We start from the raw sequence: 17596 nt of genomic DNA on the forward strand, positions 1-17596 counted from the left end.
ACTGTGTTTCGTGAGATCCTACAGTATGTGCTGCAAGTAACGATTTATTTTGAAAGATTTAAAGCTATATCTTTAATACTTTTATTAACATTTACCTGGGCAAGTAAACCGATTTACACCTTGTCGAATGCATTTCTCCAAGCACCCCATCCGTTTCAATGAATCCTGATTAGCGAAGCATTTTTTACAAGTTGCCTCACATTGCTGCTTATCAGTCTCACTCCCAGAGTTGCGATGTAATGAACTCTGCACTCTGCACACTATCGCAATGATCAAGACGATTAGGTGAAATTTCATTTTGTAATTTTTGCTTCAATATGATAACTGATTGAGAAGAACATGTAAAAGAATGTTAATGAATGTAAAGATTCTATTTTGTTCAATGGTCGATTTTTGGTACATAGTGTCACGGGGGTCAAACATTTTGCACGGAGGTGTGGCACCCATACTATTAGATGCTGACTTCGTCTGTATCTTATTTTTACATTTTTTTTGCAATCCATCAGTATACCAATTTTTCACCAAAAACGCACACACAGTTACCCAAATTGGACGTTTTTAAGGGCACTCTTGTCCAAATGAATCCAATTGGAAGCATTGGTCTCCACTAAAAACTCACCCATCGATATACCCAAATCGCTGAAAAGTACCCCAAAATGGATCCTCGTACACTTTCAGCCAAGCAAAACTCGGCATGGAATAACGGTAGCACGCTTATTATGACCAATTTACGACAATTATAATATCAACTTTTAACTTACCAGTGTTTGCAGCTGGGACCCAATGGAGAAATGATCTATTATTATCACCATTTATATATACGACACACGAGGCGCTATGCTACAGGTAATACCGGTGCTATGCGATAAAAGAGTAGCTGTGCAGTCGCTGTGATAACCTAAGTAGCCAATCTGACTTCTATCAAAGTGACACGTGATATTAGAGACATAGTGCAGAATTCGTCGGCTGTATTCCATCGTGGCGCATAGTGAGGTACCGCGAATAAACAACTTTTCAAGAAAATCGGGTTTGAAGAAATGCTGATTTAAGATCGAGTTGTGTAAATCAGACATTCATTTTATTTTGTAAATGTGTGAATTTTTTTGTAGTTCACTCCCATCCTGTGTTTATATATTTTTCAAAATAAATAAATACATAACATTGTTGTCAAACTGAAAACAATAAGTACAAAACTATACGTCACTATGGAAAACACGCAAAACGCAATACCCTAACCTAACGTTAACATTATGCCATCTCGATCGCCGTGTAATTCCTATGGCGTTACTTTTAGTCCGGTTTCATTCTATACGTCACTATTGAAAACACGCAAAACGCAATACCCTAACCTAGCGTTAACCTTACGCCATCTCGATATCCGTGTAATTCCTATGGCGTTACTTTTTGTCGGCTTCATTCCATACTGGCGTATAGGTCCGATACGTTTCTACGGAAACGCCACTATGACATGCAACGTTTTTCATTTTTGCCGATATTTCTTAATTGTAAAATGTGTTTAAAAAAGTGGCGTATGGTCGATACGCCACTATGGAAAACACAAAATTGATGACAAAAAATCACTATACGGGCCCAATATGGAATACACCCGATGAATTATAAAATCACAATTTACTAATATATAAAGAAGCAGCTGATTTTATCCATATGTTTAAAAACCATTAAATTACAACAGTATGTGCATTGAGAGTGTTTACAGTCCATTATTTCAAAGCGAGCACATTTCATTTCATGACGTCAAATTTTTTTCTAGGATAATATAACTATATAGCCTTTAAATTGTAATCTGACTACATACAAGGTGTCCCATAAAAAGGTTACATGTAGAAAATGAACCGCATTTTGTGATGGTACAACAAAATAATGTAATTTTTTCAGATATTATTAATTGATCCTTCTTGTAACTGTTTACTAAGTTTCAATTCGGTATCTTAAAAGCATCTTAACTTATGAGCTCAAGATGGCAGGGGTGTCAAGAGTGGCTAACCATCAAAATATTGCACAACTTTGTTTTTAGATTTTGTCTTTATTACTTTTTATGTTTCTCTAATTTTTCATTGTTGAACTTATTGCACAAAAGCATATTAAAAACTTAGATATTGTACACTGAAAATAATCAGTTTTAGAACTTCTTGACTCTTGGTGCTAACAAATAAAGCAAAATGGGCATTAGAGAAGAACACGATTTTGATGAAAGCAGTTCTGCACGCTGTATCTCCTGTCATCATCACAAAATGAATAACATTTTTTTTTTTGCATTTAGGCCTTGTTTGGATTTGGTTGACTTGAAATCGCTGCTGTTTGTTTTTACATTTCTGACTGAACTCTTGAAATAAAACTGAACAGGTTTTATTCTTTGTTTATCAGAATAAAATACTGCATCTGTCATGCTATGGCTGTGCCTATTCAAATGCCCCGCCAAATGCACAATGACTGTGACAGTGATATAATGAACCGCGTGTTGCATTATCACGTATCACGAGCTTGCTCAGGAATGCTTGGAATGCAGACTAAGTACGTGGGTTGTGAACTTGACATTCACATGGGTACTGGTAGAGGGTACATAGATTATGTCATGAAAAGGATATTTATGTTTGCTAACATTAACTTAGATTATTTTCAAAAATCTACATGTAACCTTTTTTTGGGACACCCGGTATGTTAGTCTATTTGGGAGACCAGTCATCTTGATCATCTGAATTTTTATTTCGATTTGGTGATTATCTGTAACTGAATTTCAGAAATTGTGATTGTTATAAACATAAACATCTGGCTATCAAGAAAAATAAACCTGACAAATTAGACTGAACACACATGTAGATTCAATGAATTTATTGAATCTAATTTATTGACTTCCCTTTGCCATTCGCATTATTTTATTGCTTAAACAGATAGCCCCACTTGGTTAGTTCTTCACAGAAGAACTGACAATACACCTGTTACTTTGATGACAGACATGACAGAATTTACATGGATAAATTGTAACCTTGATTAATTCCCCAAGTAACTTGAACCAAAAGTGGGGCTTTCACTTTAATAGCTTTTGATATACTCCTTTAATTAAACATGAAGATATTACGGAACAAAACGTTATCTATCATTACACAGTTATTGACGAATCTTCCACTAAGTTCGCATCAATATATCGAATCTTAGCTTTAAATATTATCCTTTAAAATAATGTACTTTTACATAATTTAATTTACCGAATATCGTCCACACTGTACATTTTGTTAACAAAATGAGATGCTAAGGATGTTGAGGGTATTATTGAAACAGGACAATGCTGTGTTCTAGAAGTTTCCCTTCGACGCGCTTCAAGATAGCCATCAGCCTGTAAGATGGAACAATGATAGTAACGATAATAGATGAAGTATTTCAATTAAATCTATATAGTAGGGTAGCAACTTTTTTTTTTTAGATATGTGGACAGCCCGGACAAAAGCGTCAACTTTTGTGGCACTTCCTTAGGGTATCAGCATCCAATTTGGAAGGGGTGTCCAAATATCGGGGCATTCTGTAGGCAGATAGAGGGCCCTTTTTTTAATGGCCGCCAAAATTCTGTTAAATGTCCTTTTATGGGGTAATGCAGTCACTTAAGAGCAATATTTAAGTAAGGTAGAAAGTATTTATTGGCGATGTTAGTATTCTGAAGCCATGCGTATGTATATGACTTATTAGGATAGCTTTCCAGAGGGCGATCTATTCAAAATGGCCGCTCAAATTCATAAAAATGAGCTACCGAGACAAAAACAAAAAAGATTTGTGACATGTATTAAGATCTGAGTTGAGAAAAGTTTTTTTAGACATAGTGAAGTGAGTATCACCTTTATTAAGTATGGCAAATGAAAAGAAATAGTTACCATTAATGCAAAATTGATATAATATACTATAAATTACTGCAAAGATTGGGTGTAGTTTAAAGCAAATCTTACATTATCGGTTTTTAATTATCTGACACCAACATTGCTAATAATTGAATTGAACAGTGCCCATCAGACAAAAATGAAAGAGAAAATCGTGAAGATAAAACAAAAGAAAAGGATCAAGGAGCAATTTTTCCACTAAATGCACCCGATCACGGCCAGAATAGTGTAAATAGAAAGTTATTAAAACAGTTGAACCACAGAATAATTACTTTCCGGCTTTTAAAGATTATTATTTATTCATCAGGGTAACAACTCCAGGCTTCCCATCATGCTGATTCAATCTTTTCTTTAAAAAAAAAAGGCTAATGTAGTGTCAGAGCCAGTGAAATTGTGGAATATAGGGAGGTCCAGATATCTGTATTCACCCAGAGTTTTGCTTTTAAAACATGCTAACATTTTGTTCAAGTGCTCGTAACTTGGAATTGCACGATAGTTGTATACTATAGATGTACATGTTCTACATAATGTTTTTTTAATTGTTAAATTTGGTTGAAACAATATTGATTTGTTCAAACATTTGTCAGGGGGGAACTTAGAAGTTGTGTTACATGTCTATCCCACCGATAATACCAGGTCAAAATGATGCAACCATGATTTTTATTTGGCCCTCCCCTAAGCCGCTTACGCCACTGTAACGACGATTGAATACAGAAAGGTCGTAAGTGGCTAAGTGTTTTATATAATATGTTAGCATTCACTTACTTGCGTTAAGCTGATTCACATCATGAATACTTACCTGTTCGTTGAAACAGGCTGGTCTTGATTATCAAACCACGTGATAACACCATTAATCCAGATAATACCATATTCTTCATCGAAGGCAACGGGATCAAAGTGTACATGGTCGATATAGGGATTGGCAGAGATGAAGGCAGCACAGAATTTCCTCATTCCTGAGCAAAAAGGAAAATTAAGTTACGGTTGAAGTCTGCGGAATGAAGGAAATACAGTCACTGCAAATTCCCAACAGTATTTCTTTACGGATGGGTTTTGGTAATTTAAGAGGTGGGTGTCACGCTGGTTTAAATGAAAAGTTTAAAATGTTATACTTTTGTCAGGCAATGTATGCTATCTACCTATTTATTGTATGAAGGTGAGAAAATGGGTAAATTTTGTTCTATCGGAAAAGTCTTGCTTTGAGTTATGAAATGTAAGTGTAAAATATAGTTTCCCAGCAAACACAAAACGTTTTCGACATCATTCGCAAAAGGTTATAAAAGGTTGTCAGAAATGTTTAAATGTCGGGTTATATAAAGGGTACATTCATGGTATAAAACGTTTTCATAACATTAAATAACATTTGTTGGTAATTTACTGCACAGTAAACACAAATGTTTTACAGAAAACATTTAAATGTCGGGTTATATAAAGGGTATAAAAACGTTTTAATAACATTCCAAAAATATTTTTGAAAACTTGGTACAAATCATTCTAAAAAGAATGTTATTTTGCGGTTGAAAAGATATTTTGCAAAAAATGTTTGCCCAAAATATTTACAATAACGTTTTTAAAATGTTTTCACGACCTTTATATAACCCGACATTTAAATGGTATTAAAACGTTTTGTAAAAAACATTTTAAGAACATTTCTGTGTTTGCTGGGTGCAAATATTTGAACATAATGTTTTTTAGTGTTGACAAAATATTTGGACAAAAAAAAAAAAAAAAAATAGTTTACAATGACATTTCGAAAACAGTTTAAAAATATTGTTGTAGTGTGTTTTTATACAAAACGTTTTAAAACGATTTCATGACCTTTATATAACCCGACATTTTAATGTTATTAAAACGTTTTCACCTAAACCAAAACCCAAAATATAATCTAAAACGTTTTAAAAACATTTTTGTGTTTGCTAGGTTAATACTTGTTTTTTTGATAATAATAGCTACAGCTTGAAAATTAACCCACCAAATTATTACAGCAATGATGTTTAAAAACAAATGCCAAACATATACAGTACCAGTAAACGTGAAAAGAAGATGCATTAAAAAATGATGCCTCTTGAGCATAGCCTTAAAACTGTCGACAGTTGGGACAAATTTTAGAGACAAAGGAATACTGTTTTATAGTGCAGGGGCAGCAAAAGAACTACAAGAATGATAAGGATGACCTGTGCTGTAGTAAATTATGTGTACTCTAAGTAAAAAATAGTGACAATAGCTCAATGTTGAGTAAACAGGGAACATAGCAACATAAAAAAGTCGTAAAACGTTTAATTAAAAATATGTGTGTAGCCCTCTTACAATATTAGCTCGATATGCAAGTGTTATGATTATGTTCGCAGAATATCATTGAAACAACATCAAATGTGTAACCAAACATCAAACATTAACCAAACATTAACTTAGGCAGGTAGTTAGTTTGTTGAATTATCATGAAAAAATTTACCAGCTTTTCCAGTATAAGGCTTCTGGTTATCAACAATACACACAAGATCGTCAGTGTACATATTCATTAGAGCTTCAATATCTCCGTTGGAAAACAAATTCGTTTTCTTTGCGTAGTGATCCTCAATCTCTGATTGCAGTTCTGGAGAAGGCTTGGTTACTGCACAAAGGAAAGATTGACTCCCTGAGAAAAAAAAGTAAATGCTTAATCAATCAATCATTTAATTCTCATAATCAAATCTCGTTCTACCCATTGGTGACGTGTTTGTGACATTGGCACCGGGACTAAATGCGTGAACCTTGCATAGAATCAATATCCCTTAAAGGTTTTTTATAAAATGTAGTGTGAAAAGTAGGCCTAATATATTTGGAAAACGAACTAATATGCCAAATGTACATGTACTTATTCACATCATGTAATTATTCGGCCAAACATTTGAGATTGGCTGCCTGAAGTTACATTTCACAAAGGAACTGGTTTTGCCAGAGAATTATGCCCAGATGTGGAGCCAGTTGCACTAAATAAACTTGCTCAGAAATGGAGCTTGACCAGGAGCTTGACCCGAGCTGCGTATGTATTGATAATTTGTGTTGCCAGTAACAAGTGTAGATTTATTGTGAAACATTTTTTTACCATAGTATCATAATGGTTGACTAAAATATTTACCGTATTTTTGCAGGTTTAACGTTAGTGAAATATGACAAGTGTTGAATGGATGTCTAACATAATGTTTGTTGAAAACAAACAACAATATAGTTGACTGCCCGGCTTGAGTCCTTGGGAACTGTTTGCTAGTCCTAAATAACAAAACTACCAAAAGCAATGATATTCACAGTTCTAAAATTGGGAAAAAAAATATGGAATTGACTGTTACTAATCATTATGGGATACCCTTGAGTGCCGTTACGCGTTGGTGTACCGACGTAAAGCATAGGACTATTGCGTATAATAGCGATGTTGCGGCTCCCGTATGCATATATGTGATACGATCAAGCAAAATCAGTCGGAACTCGGAAATATTGATTTTGAGATATAGCCAAATAAAGGAGATATTTCCTTTTGTTTCTTCTTGTTTTGGAAACTCTTTAATTGCTCATATCTTTGGAACTGGTTGTTCAATTTCAATGAGGTTTTCTGCAAAATCCAGCTTTGTAAATGTTTTTTACTATCCTGTAAGAAACTGAAAATTTATTATTGCCGAGTTCCGACTGATTTTGCTTGATCGCATCACATATGTACCGTAGATTTTGATGAATAGATTTACGGTTAAAAGTCAATCAGCTGTAAAATTTGAAGTAGCTTCACGTGCGTGACGCACCACGAATACAGGCTTATATCAATCAATAAATCCCACCGTTAAGTCTTTATAAATGTGACCCTGAAAGTTGTGCCTCATACATCAATAGAGCTGGGTGGGTGCTGTCAACTTTATCTGCCAGGTTTCAAGGTTTGTCTGCGGTTTGATAGACACCGGTGTTTGAATTGGTCTAGCGTCCTCATCGCTCATAATAATTTTTTTATTGATGGAATCGGGGCGAGTTATTTTTTGTACCGGGGCCAGCAAAGCTGGCCACGGTACTTATTAATTGGATCAAGTTTGTTGTTGTTTCTAACTTTCTGTTTGATAGTTTATGAATAAAACAGAAAATATTGTCAAAAAATGATCAAGTTGTCATAGCAAATAGAAATACCAAAATTGGTGTGTGAAGAAAGCAGAAGTTTTGTGTTGATTTTGCATTACTAAGGTAAAATCAGTATATATTTTAGGAACTTTCTTTCTAAATTGAAAATTGGGCAAATTCGCTGGTCCTCTTACCATGCACATTGACCTTATTAGAGTATAAAGTGCAGGGGACAATAAAATACTCAGTAAATGTGTCAGTGTGTGGTCATCATGTCATAGTGCTTTTCAAGCAGGGTCAAGGTTATCTAGCAGCGATCTTGCTATAGGTTAATGAAAATGTTTTGATGTCATTACACATCTATTCCAGAAAACTTACACATGAAAATTAATTGGCAGTTGGTGGGAGATAGAGAATAATTGGCAGGACAATTGGTTCTACATTTAGGAGTTTCACATGATAATAATAATATGTTAGGATAGAAGAGGGTGTATGTTATGCCCTTAATCAAAAGTCTGGTATCAAAAGCTATTTGCACACATGATAAACAATTACCTTCTTTTGGATAAGTTGATTAACTTCATATATTTTTGTCTATAATATTATGATGATATACAGAAAAATCAGAAATCAGTAAAATGTAGCTTTGGTGCAGATGTAAAAATCAGAAATCAGTAAAATGTAGCTTTGGTGCAGATGTAACGAATTATGTTCCTACGTATATCACTAGTCTTTAACCATGCTATAAACAAAATTAATACAATAGCATTGGGTTTCAGTATGTGTAGGCCTATAATATATTTGTTGTTTATATATTCCAAAAATAATTATTCTTGATATAGTGTTTAACATTCTGTGTGTTTAAATTTTCAAACCAGATTGTTATGAATTAATCTATACTAAAAGATGCGAATGTTGTTTGCTTTTACAAATTTCATTTGTGCAATCACAATTATACTATATAGACAGTTTTGACGTAAGTATAGTGTGAGAGAGAATACAAAACAGAGTGTAACATAAACTATTGGGCAAAATCGCCAATTAATTAGCTTCCGAAATTCTTGAGGATGTACAGGGTGTCCCAGAATGATCTGTACCGAGAATGGTGGATTTTTTTAACTATGAAGGGTATGTTAGATGGTCATATTTTTTTGCATTTTAAGTTCTACATTTATTTAGCTTTATCAGATTTTTTAGATTTTAAAAATTGGACGTTTCTAGTAGAAGTTATAGAAGATTGCGTAAAAATGGCGAATTCCAAGTTTTGACAACGCAACCTATTGTGAAAATCTGTAACATTACTAACCGTTCAGCACAAAGTTACTTGGAAAAAGTTATGCGGGTATTTTAGTTGTGCCCTGTTCATATTTCCACTAAATAGCCGATATCTATCTATTATTTATGACATTACGAAACAATCATTATATGGAATTAAGGATTTGTGGTCTAATCCTATTCTCTCTTTGGCGGTAGTTTTAAATATAGTTATTGTGGTGTGAGGTCCATGTCATTTGAAATGCTTGCAGAGATCTAACTGGTTGTGGTACAGAAAAGACGGTTCCTCAAAGCTCCTCAATTTACTGTACAGCAGCGTGGATTTCTTTCAAAAACTTACTGGCAAACCGGCAGCTATGTTGAGACGCAAAGAAGATTCATTAGACGATAGTGTACAGAAGTTTGACGAGCACGGAACTGTCAAGAATCGAAGCTTCAGAGTGAAGCTTCAGGTGCTCGTAAGACTGTAAGAACTAGAGCGAACATTTTAGCTGTCCGGCAAGCTTTAAGGCGCAACCCCAACAGTAGTTGTCGTCGAAATGCTGTGCCAAACATCCCACGTTCTTCATTTAATCGTATCGTGCCATTTTTCGAAGGTATGCAAGTCGTTTTTCATAGATTTTACATTATTACATGCCACGCCAAAACAAATAAAGGTAGCGTGCTGAAATTAACAGAATAAGTAAGAGACATGTACAACATTATAATGCTGGTATCAAAAATTGATACACTGCCCGTCTTCTATTTTTAGTTATTTTTGCAAACACGGTACAAATCATTCTGGGACACCCTGTAGAAGGGATCACATTTGGTACCAAATGTTTGGAATCTATTCCATCTTTTTTCAAATTTATGTAACAACGTAAAGACTGATGTTGAAAGAATAGCAACAAATGGAACTTGGCTCAAAATGTTCAAACAACCACAATCTTTACACTTAAAAATTATTTTTACTGTATATTTATATTTTAAAAAAGAAAATGGTTGTTACTCAATGTAATCTACTTTTTGTTATATAATCTTCACATGAAATCATTCCTGTCCCGGTACATCCCTTTTTAAAGGGTTTTTATTTATTTATAAAATAGGATCTTTTGGTGATAGTGATGAAATTGGGAACATCATCTAAATCTAATTCCTCCCTTTCCTTTCACTTTCTCCCCGGCCGGGGCTTTTCCTCTCCCGCTCGTGATTATTTTTTCGTACAACATATTTGAAAATTTGTTCCGTTTTTCATAATCAAACACGGAATAAAGCAAAACTCAGCCTGAAAAATCTACTGATTTTACCACGAACATGCGTTAAAATATAGGCCTATTTTTTCCTATCATGTCCTCGATCTCTTTTCTTCGCCTTTCCTCTCCTCTTTTCTCATCTCCACAGATGTCCGCATTTTTCTCAAAGGTTCCTCAAAGTTTAATTTGTTTGGTAGGCCTACACACCGTCAGTTCGAACCACTGTCAGTTCCTAACCCTAACCTTAACGCTAACGCTAACCCTAAACCCAACCCGAATCCGAACCCTAAAAATTCGGACTGACGGTGGTTCGGTCAGCCCCCCAGTGTGTGTATTTCATGGAGTTGTCACTGTGTGGGAGAGAGAAGAAAGGGAGGGTGGGGCGAGAAAGGGACCGGGAGATGAGGGACAGTCGAAGAGGAGAAGGGTAAAATTGGATCAAGTTACGGGAGGGTAGCGGACTCTGGCATTGTACTTGGGAACTTCAATCAAAGGCGATCAGCCCCCCCCCCCCCCCAGGGAAAGAGGGTGTGTGTGTGTGTTTCATAAAGTTGTGTGTGGAGAGGGAAGAAAGGGAGAGTGGGGTGAGAAAGGGACCGGGAGATGAGGCACAGGTGAATAGGGGAGGGGAAAAATTGGATCAAGTTTCCAATTGCGGCACCACTTTCACCAAAAAACCCTTGAAGTTTTATTAACTGAACTCATAATATCGAGTTGGTTCAAATAGTAATAATAATAATTATTATTATGATGAGAGAGAGTTTTACCGTATCAGACACCTTGGGTAAAGGTTTATACCCAGTCGCCTTTGGAACAGCGGTTTTATTCAATAAAAGTCAATCAATCGTCGCGATAGCGTAGCGACTGAGTTTAAACATTTACCTAAGGTGAGTAACCTGTTCCGTAACAAACAATGAATAGAATTAGCATAACAAGCAGCCTTATGCGCTCTCTAATCCCTTACGGTAACTAACCCTCGTTTCATCTTTTCTGTTTCGGGAGCTCTATTGTTCAGAAACGAAAACGCAAGGGATTTAATTGATCTGCTCCTTGAATTCATTGAAGTACCAATCAGCTGATTTCAATAGAGAGATACCTGCATGCCTGTTGTTAATAAAGGCTGGATAAGACAAGAATGGAACACCCACATTGTGTGGATGACCGGTGTTTTTAGTGGTCTAGCGCCCCTTTCGGTCGCTTTAATGTCCTCTAATACCGATAGGCCTTTGATGTTGGTAAACTGATTCACATGTAATGTGACAAAATGCCAATCCGAGTGAAAAGGTCGAATTTTCTGTAAAAACGTTGAAATATAGGCCCAATTGTCAGATTAACAATTGAATGTCATACCATGTCATATTTATTCAACATCATCATCATCATCGTCATTGTCATCATTATCAGCACCATCACTATCATCATCATCATCTCTCCTCTCCTCTCCTCTCCTCTCCTCTCCTCTCCTCTCTCTCCTCCTCTCTCTCTCCTCTCCTCTCCTCTCCTCTCCTCTCCTCTCCTCTCCTCCTCTCCTCTCTCCTCTCCTCTCCCTCTCCTCTCCTCCTCCTCCTCCTCTCCCTCTCTCCCTCTCTCCTCTCCTCTCTCTCTCCTCTCCTCTCCTCTCCTCTCCTCTCCTCTCCTCTCCTCCTCCCTCCTCTCCTCTCCTCTCCTCTCTCCTCTCCTCTCCTCTCTCTCTCTCTCCTCTCCTCTCCTCTCCTCCTCCTCCTCTCCTCCTCTCCTCTCCTCTCCTCTCCTCTCCTCTCTCTCTCCTCCTCTCCTCTCCTCTCTCCTCTCCTCTCTCTCCTCTCCTCTCCTCTCTCCTCTCTCTCTCTCCTCTCCTCTCCTCTCTCTCCTCCTCTCCTCCTCTCCTCTCCTCTCCTCTCCTCTCCTCTCCTCTCCTCTCCTCTCCTCTCCCTCCTCTCTCCTCTCCTCTCTCTCCTCTCTCTCCTCTCCTCTCCTCCCTCTCCTCTCCTCCTCTCCTCTCCTCTCCTCTCCTCTCCTCTCCTCTCCTCTCCTCTCCTCTCCTCTCTCTCCTCTCCTCTCCTCTCCTCTCCTCTCCTCTCCTCTCCTCTCTCTCCTCTACCAGATCATCTCCGCGTCTCATCATCCCCACTCTCTCAAATAATATACATTTAAAATAGATTTGAGTCGGGCAATTTTGCCTGAAGCAATTATCAGATTACCAATTCCAATAAAGAAATCCTATTAGTTTCACTTCAACGCACTTCTCTGGTGTTGCATTACCAAGTTTTAAGGTGTAATTTGGGACGAAAATAATTCCCCATTTAATCGCTACATAAGCATAATGACCGATTTTCCGCGATTGCACGTCGAACAAGTATACGTAATTCTTGGCAACACTGATTAATATTGATTAATTTATATTAATCATGTTAATGTATATTTCGACGCTGGGTTATTTTCAGGAGATACTCCCGCTTAGGCTGGAGTACCTATACACCCAACGCAAGTCAATTGAAGCCGTACACTTTATCGCGAATTTACCACCGTAAAATTTAGACACTTCTTTTGTCTAGATTAGCATCAACCCTCTCATCTCACGTTTTTCATGTCAGAAATTAACATAACTCCCGAAACCGAAACAGAAGTTATCTTCGTTCAACTTTTCTGTAGTCAACAAAAGACTAGAATAAAAGGATTGTTCACACGTACCGTGCTAACACTTCAAAATAACAATGAGATCCGAAACCGAAACCGGAAACCGAAACCGAAACAGAAAAGATGAAAGGACCCTAACAATGAAGGAACATAGTAGTCATGGCTACGGTCATATCCTTTATCCAAAACAATCAAACGTACGGTATATAACAAAGGAGAATTAGCATACTAACAAAGGAGGCACCTTAGCGGTCATTCACCTAACCCCAGAGAAGTCGATGTGTTTACATGTTCGTTTAATTTCGAAAGTAACTTCCGAGTGAGTCCACACGAGACGTAGGCCTACTTGTAAGTTCACTCCTGGGAGAGGAGAGAGTGGAGGTGAGAGGGAATGAGAGAGACGGGGTCGGGGTTGGGGCCATGTGTGGGAGAGAGAAGAAAGGGAGGGAGAGAGAGCAGATAAGGAAAGGGGATGGACTGGGAGAGGAGGAAGAGTTAATGTTACGGGAGGGAAGCGGACTCTGGCATTGTACTTGGTAACTTCAATCAAAGGCGATCAGCCCCCTACCTAGAGAGAAAGGGTGTGTGTGTGTGTGTGTTTCATGGAGAAAGGGACCGGGAGATGAGGCACAGGTGAAGAGGGGAAGGGAAAAATTGGACCAAGTTCCCAATTGCGGCACCACTTTCACCAAAAGACCCTTGAAGTTTTATTAACTGAACTCATAATATCGAGTTGGTTCAAATAGTAATAATAATAATAATTATTATTATGATGAGAGAGAGGGGCACCTGACCACTTCCAATGACAGTATAATCAGCCCGATATCTATCAGTATTTGGCAGCATACTTAAGGGAAGGGGTATGAACGTTTGGACAGTATTTATTGTGGGACATTAGAGCACATCAGACATATCGAATTGCATTCTGAATACGAAGAATGTCCTTCTAATATCAAATAATTTTGATTTTTTGAAATTAATGTAATACACATTTTATGGCAAATCATTAAAAATTTATATTTTTGATATTTAACAGTACTTGAAGTAAACTTTATAAATCTGATGATTTATACTTAAAGTGTATGTAGGTGGGATGAAAAGCCGACGATCAATTGAAAATGTTGACCTTTCGTATTGAAGATATGGATTTTTTTCCCAAAACACCAAAAAAAAAAGGTCTTTTGGGAAAAAATCAATATCTTCAATATAAAAGATCAATCAATTGATCGTCGGCTTTTCCTCCCAGCTACATACGCTTTAAGAATATATCATTAGATTTATAAAATTTATTTCGAGGAGTGTATTGTTCCCAAAAACGGGCTAATAATACGGTACTGTATTTTGTTCTTCCCCATGGCAACATTATTTCTTTGGTCGATTTGTAGTACAATACAAAAAAAGAGAAAATAATCACTCGGCGTGGTTTTATTCGGAGCGAACATTTGAAAAAAACTGCATGGAACGCGTTTTTGATCTTTTGAACATGGTGCGTAAAAATGATTTAAACGAAGGATTTTCAAACGGATTCTAAAAATTTGTATAAACACACAAAAACAATGTAAAGATACATCCATGCACCAACATTTGACTCACTGCGATATTTGATTGCTGAGAAAGCGCGGTTTTAGGGAACAACTTTATACGTCTTTTATACGTTTTTTATACGTTTCTTCGTGTAACCTCAAAAAGATAAATTGATGAACAAATCTTTGTTAAAGAAGCCAAATTATAAATCAACTCACATAACCCCTTCGGTTTTCGTTTGGTACAATACACAAACAGAAATTGAGATAGAAAATACTTTTTGCTCCATTTTTGCGCAAAATGGGTTGATTCCCCCTGAAATTCACTTTGACCCCACCCCACCCTTGTACCCCCGAAAAATGCCTGCAGCCGCCACTGCCCCGCCCCCCCCCACAATACCCACCTCCACCACCCCACTACTGATATGGTTAGTTTTCATAAGGGATTAGAGAGACTGCTCGGCTGCGCAAGCCCGATAAGTGTTATGGTAATTTTCTTCATTGTTTTACCGTACTATTAGACACCATAGGTAAAAGTTTACACCCAGTCGCCTTTGGAACAGCGGTTTTATTCAATAAAAGTCAATTAATCGTCGCAATAGCGTAGCGACTGAGTTTAAACCTTTACCTAAGGTGAGTAACCTGTTCCGTAACAAACAATGAAGAGAATTAGCATAACAAGCGGCCTTATGCGCACTCTAATCCCTTACGGTAACTAACAATGAAGGAACATAGAAGTCATGGCTACGGTCATATCCTTTATCCACAACAATCAAACGTACGGTATATAACAAAGGAGAATTAGCATACTAACAAAGGCTTATTCTCTACATGTCAATCTTTAAATAATTGGCATAGTCCTTATAATAACGGTACTCCGCCTTGATGAGTAAATGACAGCAAACAGCTGCAAATCAGTGAAAAATATCCCAAAACTCGGTCAGTGGGGCTCCGTTCGTACAGGCCTACTTGTAAGTTCACTCCCGGGAGAGGTGAGAGTGGAGGTGAGAGGGAATGAGAGAGACAGTGTGGGTGGGTTGGGGCCATATGGGGGAGAGAGAAGAAAGGGAGAGAGAGCATTATGATGAGAGAGATAGAGAGGGCGCCTGACCACTTCAAAGGCTATAATCAGCCCTATATCACCCTTCGGTTTTTATTTAGTACATGTACAATATTAATTGAGATAAAAAAATACCTCATTTAAACCTGAGACTAGGTATAATAGTCTCAGCTTAAACAATCACATACAGGCGGCGCCGGGGGGGGCATGGGAGAATATTGGCTGATTTAGCCCCTCCCATGCCCCCTGAAAAAATCCTGGCCCGCCATTGTTTATGACATGAAACAAGAATACACATTTTATGACAAACAAAGTGGTGGCAGTACACAAAAAAATATGCAAATGTAAACTTGTTGCGCCAATTTTGGCCAAAGTTGTCTACCCACCCCAGAAATTCACTTTGCCCGAAATATTTGAGGTGAGAGGTATAGAATTTATTTTGCTTTCCAAGGCTAGGACAAGAACCTGCTGATATAATCGAATCAACTCCGCAGTGGCCCATGAATCGCCGAGGGCTGGTGGGGGGGGGGGGGCAATAATTTTGGTGGGGCCAAGTACCCTAGGCACCTCCCAATAATTCATAATTTAAGGGTAAAGTTCATAATTTTAAGATCAAATTCACAATTTGAAGGTAAAATTCATAATTTGGTATTCATTATTTTATTTTATTGTATTGTATTTTAAGGTCAAATTCCAAATTCCTAATTTTAGGGTATAATTCATAATGCAATTGATTTTAGGTTAACATGTATGTATTTCAAAACCCGCCCTCCCGCACCCACCCCTTCAGCATATCGCGTCTCGGAGCAGACTCAAAACAATTGCCCCCCCTTCCCTATATTCAAAATCTTTCAGAGCTTCTTCTGCTCCGTGATGACCATGAAGCTTGTGAATCGAAAACCACCGCCCTCATTGAAGAGGACTACTATTATATATGCATCGATGCACAAACCCTCTCATTGTTATGTGTATTATACTTTGGATTCGATTTCATGTCGGATTTATTGATTGATATCAGCACGCTCTTCGTGGTGTGTCACGCATGTTGATATCGCGAGTACTTCAAATTATACAGCTGATTGACTTTTAACCGTAAGTCTATTCATCAAGATCTACGGTGCTTATGCATACGGGAGCCGCAACAACGCTAATAAGTCCATTGTGTAATTGGAATATTGCAACGGAAACAAACAAGTAAACAAATATAGACTGTTTTTCACAACGATTACCTGGACACGTAAACTGGTTTAAACCGTCCGCAATGCATTTCTCCAAGCACCCCATCCGTTGTAACACATCCTGTCGATTAGGAACGCATCTGACGCAAGTTTCCTGACAGCGCTGCTCATCAGTTGCACTCTGACATTCATTAGCTCCCGGAGTTGCATTACAATGGACCATCCATATCATTACAATGGTCAAGATGTGATGTACTTCCATTTTTGTTATTTTGTTGTTCTTTCAATTAAATCAACTGTTCACTGTTGGGTTGGCGTTTTAATGTTTTTTGTTTTTCCTTCCAACAGGACGTAAACAGTCACAAAAACAGAAGTATATACTATAATGTTAAATAATAATGGTAATAAGAAGATAACAACAAGCCAATGCTTACAGCTTACAGACCGATGCTGAAATGATTGCTCTCGTTTCTATATTCGTAATAATGAACCCGCAAATGTTTAATTTCGTAGTAATAAAATAATTTCTCTTTCAGTTTCATTCTGATGAAAATAATAGGAAAGATGGTTAGGTTCTGCTCGATTCTAATTGAAATTGGTAAAAATTATAGAATATTCGAAAAAAGCATATCTTATTTTGCTGGGTTTCAAATAGAGTTATTAAATGTTATTTTTCACTTTTGAAATCTTCTTTCCCTGGTCTTATTTTCACATACCACTGTCGGCAGGAGGGCTCCCAGCTCCCACCAAA

General features: G+C 37.2%; 2 protein-coding genes across 3 annotated transcripts in view; both read right to left on the reverse strand.

The window, feature by feature from the left end:
• LOC140169743 (uncharacterized) overlaps positions 1-870 on the reverse strand; it is a 92243-nt gene extending 91373 nt beyond the window's left edge. Inside the window, exons 1-2 of one of the 2 annotated variants that reach the window (XM_072193040.1) lie at positions 762-870; positions 96-324 (exon numbers count right to left, since the gene is read on the reverse strand). In XM_072193040.1, the coding sequence (XP_072049141.1) occupies positions 96-297 (202 nt within the window). In that variant the 5' untranslated portion in view covers positions 298-324; positions 762-870. Of the gene's footprint in view, positions 1-95; positions 325-761 lie in introns of those variants that run through there. The other variant, XM_072193039.1, reaches the window with a different exon arrangement.
• Positions 871-2817: 1947 nt separating this feature from the next.
• On the reverse strand, positions 2818-17293 carry LOC140169744 (uncharacterized). Its single transcript, XM_072193041.1, has 4 exons — positions 16897-17293; positions 6337-6519; positions 4684-4840; positions 2818-3352 (listed from the first exon to the last, which is right to left on the reverse strand). The coding sequence occupies exons 1-4, from the start codon at positions 17105-17107 to the stop codon at positions 3286-3288; spliced, it is 618 nt and encodes a 205-aa protein (XP_072049142.1). The 5' UTR covers positions 17108-17293; the 3' UTR covers positions 2818-3285.
• Positions 17294-17596: the final 303 nt, after the last annotated feature.

The sequence above is a fragment of the Amphiura filiformis genome, chromosome 14 (assembly GCF_039555335.1).
Source record: "Amphiura filiformis chromosome 14, Afil_fr2py, whole genome shotgun sequence".
NCBI classification, from domain to species: domain Eukaryota; kingdom Metazoa; phylum Echinodermata; class Ophiuroidea; order Amphilepidida; family Amphiuridae; genus Amphiura; species Amphiura filiformis.

What these genes read in the sequence shown, in the direction of transcription:
- LOC140169744 (XM_072193041.1), bottom strand. Translation starts at nt 17,107, where the DNA reads ATGGAAGTACATCACATCTTGACCATTGTAATGATATGGATGGTCCAT. An exon ending in GCCTTATACTGGAAAAGCTG is followed by an intron (nt 4,841 to 6,336) that starts GTAAATTTTTTC and finishes CTTTTTGCTCAG; the next exon opens with GAATGAGGAAATTCTGTGCT. An exon ending in CAGCCTGTTTCAACGAACAG is followed by an intron (nt 3,353 to 4,683) that starts GTAAGTATTCAT and finishes TCCATCTTACAG; the next exon opens with GCTGATGGCTATCTTGAAGC.